The sequence below is a fragment of the Leptonychotes weddellii genome, chromosome 7 (genome assembly GCF_054177405.1).
Source record: "Leptonychotes weddellii isolate Sample4059 chromosome 7, ASM5417740v2, whole genome shotgun sequence".
NCBI lineage: Eukaryota > Metazoa > Chordata > Mammalia > Carnivora > Phocidae > Leptonychotes > Leptonychotes weddellii.
In genome coordinates, this window is record NC_138375.1 from 11889781 (window position 1) to 11902900 (window position 13120).

The window sequence follows — 13120 nt, forward strand, 5'->3', positions numbered from 1 at the left end:
TGGTATTGGAACCAAGATCTGATGCTAGGTGGGTTTATTACTACTGGAGTGTCACTACCATTAGGCACTCTCAGCAGACAGAGCTAGGAAATGGATGTGTGTATACTAACCCATGCATAAGCACATATCTATAAATATTTATATCTATCTTGAGCAAAACATGAATTTATACTGATGTCTCCAACTCTAATCCAGGACCACATGGCTCATTCTAGCATGCCCTGTTTTAACCACTCAGTTTATTTCCAGTAGAAGTATTAACATAATCTATAATTACCTAGTTTTTAAAATTTATTTGCTTACTTACTTATGGTCTATCCCTCATCATCAAGGATTTAAAATAAGAAGCAGAGGTTTACCTAACTCTGTAGCTCTAGGACCCAGAACAGTGCCTGCTACATAATAGTGGTTAATTTGTTGGATGCATGAAAAAATAATCAACAGAAAACTATTGATTATATAATTTTTAATAGGAAATAACAAAGATAGAATATTTTGAAGCTAACCCCTGACATGAGTAAAATCATCTTCTAGACCAAAAATAAACACATATTAATCCATCGCTATGCCGTTATATTAATAATCTCCACACATTCATCATCACTTAGCATTGAAATTTTCCCTACGAGCAATTCAAGGAATGGTTGGTGTTTTCCCCCTAAAGTTTACTGTAGTAGAGCTTAAACATGTCCAAAATGAAAGTAGCATATTCTATCTCAAATTTCCTTTTCTGTAACAGTAAAGTGCAGGTCAGAGAGAAGAGGCAGGCAAGAGGCAGAGATGAGTCACCCACTGGTACATGTTTCACCAAATTACTCAAAAAGTTCTCAATACCCAAGAGCCTTTCCCTCCATAGTCTAAGAACCATGTGTCATCCAAAGCTACCCAACAAATTTTGGCACAATTACTTATTACCTTGTTGGCTTAGCATTTTTTCACTTTAAGATTTTATTTATTTATTTGACAGAGAGAGAGAGAGCATGGGCAGGGGGAGGGGCAGAGGGAGAGGGAGATGCAGACTCCCTGCTGAGCAAGGAGCCTGATGTGGGACTTGATTCCCAGGACACTGGGATCAGACCTGAGCCGAAGGCAGATGCTTAACAACTGAGCCACCCAGGCACCCCATTTTTTCACTTCTTTATACTACTTCTCAAATTGCTGACAAGTCTTGTCTAGATCTGAAAATGACTTTAATAGAAGCTATAGCAGTAGGACTGACAGTCCACCATAAAAGTAAAGGAAACAGTTTTGGAAGGGATGAAAAGGTGATTTTATATTCAAAATTTTCTTTCAACTTCCAGGTTTGAGCTTGGGCATGCTTGGTCCTAGAGAATACAACAAGGGTAAGGATCAATAACCCTTCCTCTCTAAAAGGACTGGAGCTTCCTCTGGCAAGCTCCCATCTACTTGCTCCCACTAAATATAAGGGAAAATGTTTTCAAGAAAAGGAAGAAAAAGATGGAATGACCATAAAACAAGTATTTACTGAATGCTGAATAGATTGCTAGTAAACCCTATGCTCTGTTCTACTCTACTATAAACTCTTTAAGTTCTTTATTTTTTCTTTAAATTAATAAAGAGATTCCGCTTACATGCATATTCATGTAAAAAAAATTGCAAATGTAACATAGAAAAGAAGTTAATACTGGGGGAGGCAGTGAGGAGAGAGAAAAAAGCAAAAGTATTTCCTGGAATATTCTGGAATATTCTTTCACAAGAATATAAGTAAAATTCTCTGATATTTGTGAGAAACGTTATTATTCCTAAAAATCTTTTTGAACAGGCTGAACAAACCAAGGCGAGCCTGTATACATTTCTTGAAATAGTTCCTTGTTTATTTGAACTATATTGTAACTCAGAGTCGTGACACAAATGAACGTCAAGGCACAAGTGCAGGTCCATATATAACAAAGGAGTGCCCAGAGGGTTCCTGTAATTAGAGCTAGATGCATATGGGAGGGCCCCCTGCGCCCAAATTAAGCTTTGGCCACTTGCACATAATTAGCATACCAAAATGAGAAACAAAATCAAAAGGCATATTAAGGCAATGACACTCTATTATTATGATAAGGATACACTGCCCAAGTGTTATCAAAGTGAACTGTCTTGAAGAGATAAAAACTGGAGAGAGAGCATGGCTTTTAGACAGTAGTTTCCAGAGCATACCACACCTAAAAGGAAGGATGGAATAAGAAATGTCTCCTCAGTAAATTCTCTTATTGACTTTGCCTATATAGAAATGCTTCCAGGTTTCTGTCATGTCTTCCCACGTGACTGCTTCCTGCTGAGGCCATCCACCTCTACCTACAAGGGACATCCATTTGGCTAAATCTTGTAGAACAGCTGTTGAATTATAAGTTATGTTCAGAGGGATGATGCTGTCAAATATCCAAGGATAAAGAAAGCACAAGCCACAGTGCAGTTTTTCCTGGAGAGACCTCTGAGTCTACCATCCATTTACTTGTAATTGCAGGTGACCATCTCCCGTTGGTCCCCCTCTGCCGCCCCCCGCCCCCGCTGCTCCGAAGGGTCAGAAGCACACATGCTTTGCCCTCAGTCATACCACATTCTACCCTGACAAGGTCCGAAAATAGAAGGAAGCCAAGTTTATCAGTCACATCACAGCAAAGCCACATGCCAAGCAGGAAATGAGCAAGGAAGAAATAGTCTGTTCCCTTGCTACATCTCCCTGTGCTGGAATATTGTTATCACCGGTGGAACAGCACATTTGAAGTTCTATTACAACTGTACAGACATTTTGTCAAAAAAAAAAAGTCACCTTGTTTTCTGTCAGGTGACAGATTCCACACCAAAAAAGTTCTACCAAGTAGACATTCTTAGCAGCTCGTCTATACCCATGATCATACAGCAAAATTTCCAACAAATTATTCAAATTCTCAGAACAAACCCTAGATGAAATTCTTCAACCACGGGCACCTGGGTGGCTCAGATGGTTAAGAGACTGCCTTCGGCTCAGGTCATGATCCTGGAGTCCCGGGGTCGAGTCCCGCATCGGGCTCCCTGCTCGGCAGGGAGTCTGCTTCTCCCTCTGACCCTCCTCCCTCTCATGCTCTCTGTCTCTCATTCTGTCTCAAATAAATAAATAAATAGATAATCTTAAAAAAAAAGAAAAAAAGAAATTCTTCAACCAGTGACAACCTCAAGAGAGCACGCGTGTCCCACATGGGTAATTCCACATTCACAGAGTCTCTTTTCATGACATTTTATTTTGTGAAAAGAGCAGACATGTCTCTCTGGAACCTTTTTTTTTTTTTAATTTTAGGTTTTAAAAATAGATCCCTCTATTACTCTTAAGGCTTTTTCCTGTGGTCTGAAGAAGTGAACAAACTTTGCCCTAGCACACTGAGAACAGAATTATTAGAAGAGCAATTTAAGAACAAGAGGAGAACTAACAGCCAGTAGATGGCTGACGTGTGAGCAATGAGTGCAACTTGTTTTCCTTAAGACATATTCTCACTGCATGAAGATGAACATGACCCCCATGGTTCTGTTCATCTTAAAAGACATTCGCTTATGCATTCATTCATTCATTCATTCATTCCACAAGTATTCACTAAATGACCACAGAGTGACCAAGAAAGAGAAGTTTTCCTAAGCTATGTTGAGCTGTGTTAGGAAATTTGTTCTAAAACCCTTCCCATCAGCTTGCCCTCCTAGAAGGCAAGCTTGGAAACCCCAATCAAACTAAATATTATTTTAAGACATTCACAAGGGGGTATTCTAAGCATAGCTGCTGGGTTGCGGATAGCCTGGAAGGACTTGCTTTAGGAATGGATCTGCGAACCCTCTCTAAAATGCATTCTACAACTCAAGGAGATGAGATGGTGGCCTAGTCCAGGGACGCTGAGGGCTTATTCTGGGATGTCTCTGCCTTCTGCTTCTAACTTAACTAAATCTGCTCCTGGAAATGGAGAGTTTGAGTCTGATACAACCAAGAAACGGTTTGGAAAAAACAATGGTTTTAATATTTAGTATTAAGAAGTTAATAGCATTTTGTTATGGAGCTACAGTGCCACCATTTTCTGAATGATATAGGTTTATGATGATTTCACTCAAAATTACAAAGAAACACATACAAATTTTGGGACACTTCGCCCCTTTCATTTTCTAAGAGGTCAGAAAACACCTATGTCCATATCAATACTCAATTTGTGTAAATCAGGGGTTGGCAAACTTTTGCCAAATCCATTTAGGCCCAATCCAGCTCAACACCTCTTTTTGTGTTGCCCACAAGTTTTTAAATTTTAAATGGCTGGGGTTGGGGGGGGAGACAAAAGGAAGATATGCTTTCCCGATACATTAAGGTTACATGAAATTCAAATTTCAGGGCCTACAAGCAAAGACTTACTGGAACACAGACACACTCATTCCTTCATACAATGTTTCTGACTGCTTTCATGCTAGGACAGTAACTATAATATTTTAGGCCCTCAAAGCCTAAAATATTTACTCTCTGGCCCTTTATAGAACAGATGTTCTAACCTCTGGTTTATATAACAAGATAAATATCATCAGGTGAAGACATTCTGGAGCCATAGCAAGGTTCCTCTACCCAACCACTCCCAAATTTTTTTGCCACCATAAATTACTTTGACCAAAAAGTCTGCCCAAGCTCCACCGCAGCGGGGGGTGAGGGTGGGGGTTCTTTCTTCTACAGGCAGCTGGGTGGGGGGCCAAGAAAGTAAAGAAGAGAAAGGTATCAAAGTGGAAATATACTTTAAAAGAGGGAGGGAATGTACCAAAGCAAATGTGTGTAGAAGACAGTTTTGAAGAGTATCACCCATCTGGGCAACACCATCCCCAATCCTCTTTCAATAAAGGGTAGAAGCCCACACCCGCACACAATGCCTAAAGACTCCATCTCTTTTTACTACCATCTCAGAACAGAATTTGCCTTGAGACAAATTGTAAAATCCCAGTACATGTGGCCTATACAATAAGTAAGATGGCTTATAAGTACACAAAGTGTAATTTACATATTTTATTCAGCAGAGAATCATTAATCTGTTCTAGTGAGTAAAATGAAGATTCATGTGTTTTGAGAATTAGTAAGCAAATGAAACAAAAATAATTTCAAAGGCGAGCAAATTGCCTCATGATGTATTCTTTATTTTGACATTTTTAATTACCTATAAAATATCCCAACATATGCATTTAAATATTACATTTTAATGTTGTTTCTCAGTTGTTCAGGCACGGTAATGAAAAGCTTCTCCTCAGCTTACCATTTGCTAGCAAACCTACAGAGAATGTTCGTAAGAGCAACAGTTAGAAAAAAAAGGGGGAGGCTCACCACGCCAACCAGGTTGTACGCATGCAGACATTTTTAAGCTATAAAATGCAAATGCCTTGAAGTATTTCAAATGACAGCACACAATACTGCTAAAGTTCATGCTCTGATGTTTTCTTATTACATTTTCAGAATCACAGTCGATTTTCTAGAATAACTTGCCAACTTCTCCTAGTGCATCAGCTGTGTCGTGAGAATGACTACATCACTTCTGAAGGTAGTCCGCCCCTTTCATGCCACAGCCCCATTTAGGGAAATAATGACTCCAGGGTCCCCAAGAAGTTAAAGTTCTATAAACACTTTACAAATAAGGTCCAGAATATGAGCCCCGAGGAGCCTACCTGGTGCCAACTTCCTCTCTAACTCAAAACTGTCATGATGAGTGAGCCCCAGGGTTTTAAGAATTTGGATAAAAATGAAAAACACTCCCAAGTTGTTCTCCCTCTCAGAAGACCTTCCCATCATTCTTTTTTTTTTTTTTTAAGATTTTATTTATTTATTCATTAGAGACAGAGAGAGAGAGAGGCAGAGGGAGAAGCAGGCTCCCAAGGAGCAGGGAGCCCGATGCGGGACTCGATCCCAGGACCCCGAGATCATGACCTGAGCCGAAGGCAGACGCTTAACCATCTGAGCCACCCAGGCGCCCCCCATCATTCTTCCTGCTATGAGAAGACCTGCTGCGCACAGCACACTGTAGGTGTTGAAAGGAAAAGCCGTCAGGGGAATGCTGATAAAAATGTGAGAGGCTAGGAAAAACGTCCAGGGGCCTAATACTCACAAAGGTATATGGCCCACAGGCAACTCTCAATGCCGTCCAAGGAAGATCCTTCCTAGTCCTTTCCTTTGGTACTCTACATAAGGGAGGAAGAAGGAAAGCTGATGGAAGCCACTATTCACTCTGACCGATGCTCTGCCAACTATCTGTGTTTCTACAGCATCGCCCTCCCAGGGATCTCTGGGGGCTTCTCCAACCTCCTCCCACTTGCACACATCCCACCCAGCAGAGGGATTTCCCAAGTGTAAAGGAATGATGCCTGAGAAGCTGAGCAGCACTGCTCTGTGCTTGGCTACCTGTGGAAGCATCTCGTAACTCTGATTAAGACCCATGGGGAGGGATATCTGGAGAGTACGCATGCTCTTGTGTGCTGAGATCGTCATATCGCATTACACCCCTGAGTTTTTTAAATGCTGATTCTTTCATTATTTACGAAAGCAGATTTGTTCAGACACTGAGATGGGCTCTCCCAGAAAAAGCGGGCGGGGGGGGGGGGCGGGGAGGGCGCAGTGGTTAAACATCCAGGGAAAAAGAATGATCTGGAAAAAGAAGTCCTTAACTTCACATTGGTGACAAGAGATTGAAGGACACAACAGGGATCCATGAACCACTGAAGGTCCCCAACTGTTAGCTGAATGAACAAGTAATAATAATCAGAGCCAACATTAAAATGGCACCTACTATGTACTGGGCACGACACTAACCACTTTACATATATTATGTATTTAGTCCTCAAAATAGTGGATAGAATAGGTGCCCTTATGATTTTTTAAAGATGAGTTAACTGAGGGGCGCCTGGTTGGCTCAGTCGGTAGAGCCTCAGACTCTTGATCTCAGAGTCACGCGTTCCAGCCCGATGCTGGGTTCAGAGATCACTTTTTAAAAATGAGCTAATGAGGCACAAAGAGTTAAGTAAGTTGTGCAAGGTAATACAGGGAGCACCTTCCATTTACAGTGTATTTTTCTGTTTAGGCAGTGCGCTGTCTTTTGTAACAAGTCTTAAGTTTCCCATACAATATATTACCAAATAAATGTTATCTCTTCAAACATCTATATTTCTTGAACAAGTACAGAAAGCATTCATAAACCTGAATATAGCTTAATTAGTTAATGTCACCAACATCTCAAGATAAATTTGATCTTATATATTCTTAGATTCCACTAATTTTATACCATACTATGAGATTCAAAACAGAATTAGCTTTTACTCTTGAAATATTATTAGTGCACCATCTTGAATATGTTAATCAATAAAATAGATTCTGCAAGTAGGTAGGAGGGTAAATGCATGTTAATTACTTGGAATGTCTTAATTAACTCCTACTGCTAATGACACAGCGATTAAGATTTAAGTATGTTTAGAGGATATATCAGTTTTCTACTGGGTCATGTTGCTGAACATCACTAAAATCCAAAGGAATGGGTAGTTTTAGACCCAAGTTTTCAAAGGCCACTAATATTAAAGAGAAAAACAAGTAAAACTAAAGTTTTAGACTCTTTGCAGCACGAGCCCCCCCCCCCACACACACACATACCTGTTCCCTGGTTAGCTGCTCCTTTCCCTTCTTTGTCTCCATATCCCCCTGAGTACCAGGAAGTACCTCATGGTAGTAATCACTTCGGAAAGTGCTTGAGGGTATGCATCAAGCATCACTCCATACATTTTTTTTAAAGCTTTCTTTATTTCTGAGTGCTGGGAGGGAAGTTACGGTGGTGCTTGGTGACCTATCTGGGCTTAACAAGTACTTAATGCAGAGACCAGGGTAGGTAGATAGAGCTATTTTTAGAAGCTATCTCCTATTGTGAATTAAAGACAGCCACTCTCTTTCAAAGGACAGACTCCAAAGGTGAAGTCTATTTTCCCTTCTCTTGAATGTGGGCTGGTCCTGTGACTTCCTTTAATCAAGAGAATACAGCATACATGAAACTGTGTTACCTCCAAGATTGGGCCTTAAGAGATCCCAGCACTTGGACCTCAACCAGCATACTGTGAAAACTCCTAGTCACGTGGAAAGAGAACTGAGGCCCCAACTGACAGCCCCAGCTGCCTTCCAGCCAACAGCCAGCACCAAGAACAAGTCATATGAGTGAGCCATCCTGGATTGGAGCATCCTAGTCAAACCTCTGGCTGGCGATGGCTCCCGGCTGACACCACATATGGAGAGGAACCTTCCAGCTGACCTCAGTCAACCCAGGCTCTGAAGAGATCTTAACTGATTGTTGTTCAAACTACGAAGTATTTGAGAGGGTTTGTTACACAACAATAAATAGTCAAAAACTTTCTAGACCATCTTAGAGACCCAGGCCAAAACCAGTTCCTGAGTGACTCAGCTTTGCACAGGACAAAGGGCCATGATAGGCCCAGAAATGGCTATGATGGAATTGAGAACACTTTCTAATATGGGCATGGAGGCTAAGACCATGGACTTCAGAGCCAGACTGACTAAACTTGAATCCTGGTCTTGTCCTTGACTAGATACGTACCCAGTAGAAATTAGGTAACTTTTCTGTATCTGTCTCAGTTTCCGTTTGTGTAAAATAGTGATCATTCTATTCCCTACCCCACAGGTTCGTTATGAAGATTAAACATCAGTATCAGCATATGTAAAGCACTTAGAACAGTGCCTGGCACAGAGTAAGTATTCAGCAAATATTCTCTATTAATTATTTATTCTCTCTTCTATTCTACATCCAAGGAACCACCCACTCACAGCTATGGAGGTCTCTATACTTAGGACAGAGGGATAGGGAAAGTGATGGGGGGGGGTTGCCAAAACATACTTCCTGTTGGATCCTATACCATGAAGAAATGGATTTCTGCCGGGTCATAAAAGCATGAATGTGATAAATGTGACATCTGATTGGCCTCACAACAGCAAGGGAGAAAACCAAAAATCAAAGTAAATGTTCAGTTTGTAGGTGATCCATAACAGAAATGTCAGGCAATTAATATAACTTTATCTGAGAATAAATTGCTCCTAGGTAGAAGAATCCACACTGTAGGAAACTTATAACTGATTTCCACTCATTAGGAGTACTAAGTTTTTTATACATATAACACAGTCCTGGAAAGTTACTTTCTTGGGCATGATCGAAGCTATCATCATCACACTCATATCAACTTTGTTTCTGAATATTATTTTTTAATTCACTCTAACAAACAGGTCACCTTACAGATCAGGGTAGTATTTGCATATGTCATAATAAAATTAATTCTAGTGTATTAGTAAACACTGGGTTAGTTTTGGGGTTTGGGTATTTTTTTAAATTTTTTGGTCATATCATACACACACTTTGGGGAACTGCTTTTGTTAAAATGATATTGAATGATTTGTTTTATGAAAGAAGCAAAACATAGTAGCAATCAATTCATTTTGCTATAGAATTAGTAAACAGTACTTTTTGCCCCAGCTCTTTGTCTCTTCTCTATTTTAAAATTATATCAAAGACCTATTTCTGTTTACTTCAAAATGAATCATCCCACATGAGTTAATATATGGTAGCCATAAGTTTCTGAAATACTTAGCATTCTGTTTGAGCTCTTGAACATCTGGCCATAATGCTTCTCATGGGACTTTTCACTGGAGTTCCAAATTCCCCTTTTCTCATCTCCCCATGTTTCTAGTCATAGAATTATTGTACATCCAATGATACTACTCTTATCCTTATATCCAGACATGATTCCATCTGTTTTTCAGGACAACTATGATAGATCCATAAATTGATACCCAGGTAGTTCAATCAATTAGAGGTTCTGGGAACACGGGTCAGGTTTGTGCCTGTCTTCAGCATGACAGCATCACTTATCCACATTAGTTATTCTTCTTCTCTCCAAATTATTTATAAGCCTTTGGTCAACTTGAAAAAATCCACATTTTCTTCTCATGCCTGCTAATCATGCTTTAAATGATGACTATCAGTGATGCAAATTAATTGCAAACCATACGAAGGATGCATAAATTAAAATCTATGAAATTTAAATTATTAATGCAGTAGTAATTCAGCTTCCAGGTTCCCTCTGCAATCCCTAACAGTTTCACCTATTTTATACTGCTCAATGCAAACTACATTGGTTGATTTAAACAGAAACAAGGGACACTAGATTTTATGACTTTCTTCCCCTCCTAACTTTTCGATCCCCTTCCCCCTCTTCCTTCTACTGCATACTTCATCTCTGTTTTGAACCTACTCTTTTATGTCTGCTTAACTTCAGCCCCACGTCACTACCAAATCTCATCAAGTATACACTATTCTGCTTTAATATGTCATTCTTAATATTTTGAATTTTACATCCCACCAGTCTATTCAAAGAATCTGAATCAGTTTCACCATGAAAAAACCAAAGCCTATTTTTCCAAGGGCATTTGTAGGGTTATGGGTATTGTGTTTTATGTGATTATACACAAAAAGTTTAAGAATACACACAATTTCAGTGGTATTATTGAGAGTAACTGTTGGAAATACTTCTGCATCCACTATGTAAGTTGAACACAGCAAATGGAAGTAGCCAAATCTTCCAAATGCATCACATGAAAAAGAGCCTAGTTAAGTGAAAAAAGTTTTCAGATTAAAACTAATAGATTTAACTGAAGTTTCCAGACTAATAAAGTTCAGCTTTACTTGCATGTGTCTCCCATTAACAGAGCCCATCCTGGGCTTCAATGCATAATTAACAAGAATATTATTAAAATAAATTGTGTAATATTTCTAATTAATAACTAGTTTAATTGAAGTATAAGTTTATCAACTTGCCCTTTTAGAAACAAAGATGGGCATAAGTTTATCAAAAAGCAACAAACTAATAAAAGAAACCACTTGAACAAAATGTCTCTTTAGTTTCTCAGATAAAAATGTCACAGATTTCTCCAAGCACAACTCAACAAATTCTAAATCTTGGCTTTATTTTATTTGCATAAAATGTTTGTAAGTAGCATATGTAAATATCCTTAGTAGTAACTGAACTCAAGTGCACACATGGTTAGCAAAATCATTTCAGGGTAAAAAAAAAATGTCATGGATGTTTACCTGGCAAGGCTGTTTCATTTTAATGGCTATGACATGGTATCTGTAACAGCAGAGCTCACAGGTCCAGGAACCCCTCTCGCTGATCCACTTCAGCAGGCACAGCTGATGCGTATACCGAACTGACCCATCACAGCGGCAGGGGTTTAACAATTCCCCCTGAAAAGAACACAGCCCATGTGAATATTTATGCTCGTGTCTCTATTTAAAAAAAAAAAACAAAAAAAACCTAACACTTGCTTTCTTTTCTTTCAAAGCCATTTACCCGGAAGGATACAAGCATCAAACTCTCCAAGAAAATAAAATTAAATTTTTATACCTCTGAGGGGAATGAAACTGAAGTCTTAAAACTATTTCAAAGGTATTGCTGAGAGTTATGACATAAATGTTCTACCAACATACAAAATGTCTGCAAGATATAGCTCCCAATACCCTTGAGGGAAAGCTGTACTATGAAATCTCTTTAATAACTTTTAAGTGGATGGTCAGATGCATTTCCTGTGCAGTTATTCTTAATCATCGCTAAAGAAGAAACGCATGGCATCCCAGAAAGTAGCTTGCAGTAGCATTATGCTTTTATTTTTTTCTAAATGTAGCATCATAAATATTGACTTAGGGCACTATATTCCTGAAAGCCTGCATATTCTAATGCAATTTCCTCACCTTTAAAAATATTAAACCTAATGTTTTCTCAGACCACACATTTTGTAAGAGATAGGTTATCCTGTTGTCTCCATGATTACTCTCTTATAAGTTTGCATGCACCTCTAATGGAGTTTTTAATTTATGTTTCTAACAAAATACAAAATACATTGTTAGCTAAATAGGCTTTCTTTCACAAGGTCAAAGTACATTTCCTATTTCTCTTGTAAAAACTATAACACGCTCTTCACATCAGTGAGATTAAGTCAACATAACTTGCAATATGTAAAGACCCTGCCCGTTTTGGTTTTGGCATGACTCACCCCCAGTTTGTATTCTAAGACTATCTGCCTCAGGATACATTTGTAGAAAGGGGGACATAGGTTTGTTTCTAAAATCCATTTAGCAATTCACAAAAACTTAGGGCATGATCTTTAAAGCACCTGAGGAATGCGTAACTGCAAAACCAGGTAGGAAAAAAAAATAAGTGTAGATCAAATTAAACCCTGCATTCGCCACCGGGACATTTTCATCTGCCTTCACAGCAAGGGAAAAGGGAACACAAGTAGCAGCCACTCAGTTGGCCGGACCAGACCAGCCGGGTGGCGAGGAAGTGGGAGGCGAGTGCTGTCCGTGGTGCTGAAAGGTCGATCCACCGGGGCAGGAGCGGGTCCAGTCCCGACCAGAGCCCACGGCCAGCTGCTCCGAGGTCCCCCAGGGCCTTACCTGCTCCGCGCCCTGGAAGCAGATCTTGCAGATGGGCTGGTGGTGCTGGTGCTGGTGCCCGGCGCGCTGGTCGCCACCGCCGCTGCTGCTGCTGCGGCTGCTACACACCGAGCGCCTCTCGGGCTGGTCGCCGGCGCCCCGCCGCTCGCCCTCCCCGCCCGCGCCGGCCTCAGGCTCCGCGGGGACGCCCTTCCCCGCCGCCGCCGCCGCCGCCTCAGGGACCGCCGCCTCCGGAAGGCGCCTCGTACCTTCCCCGGAGTCGCCAGCCGCCGACACCTCCTGGCCGGCGGGCGGCAGGGGCGCCGGCGGCGGCGGCAGCTCGTCCGCGCCCCGGCGCCGCGGGACCACCTCCGTCGGTGGCTCGTCTGGTCCCGCGGCGCGCTCGGGGGACGCGGGCGGCGCGGGCAGCGGTGGCAGGTAGCGTGGGGGCACGGGGACCGAGGCCGGCTCTCCCGGCGGCGGCGGCGGCGGAGGGGGAGGCGACGGGGGCGGCTCGGTGTCCCCACTCTCCGCCCCGCGGCGCAGACTGCCGCTGAGGCCGCTCTCAAAGCTCATGGTGGTGCCGCCGCCGCCCTCCTGCCAGCCTAGCTGGCGGGCCGGGCTCGGGCAGTAGCCGAAGGCAGAACAGAGTGGGCGGGAGGACA

General features: G+C 41.5%; 1 protein-coding gene across 1 annotated transcript in view; it reads right to left on the bottom strand.

Annotated features, from left to right (window-relative positions):
* The window catches only part of MARCHF11 (membrane associated ring-CH-type finger 11), a 98888-nt gene extending 85857 nt beyond the window's left edge, over window positions 1–13031 (bottom strand). Inside the window, exons 1-2 of the mRNA XM_081825748.1 lie at window positions 12477–13031; window positions 11112–11267 (exon numbers count right to left, since the gene is read on the bottom strand). Coding sequence (XP_081681874.1) covers window positions 11112–11267; window positions 12477–13031 — 711 coding nt within the window. The remainder of the gene's footprint in view (window positions 1–11111; window positions 11268–12476) is intronic.
* Window positions 13032–13120: the final 89 nt, after the last annotated feature.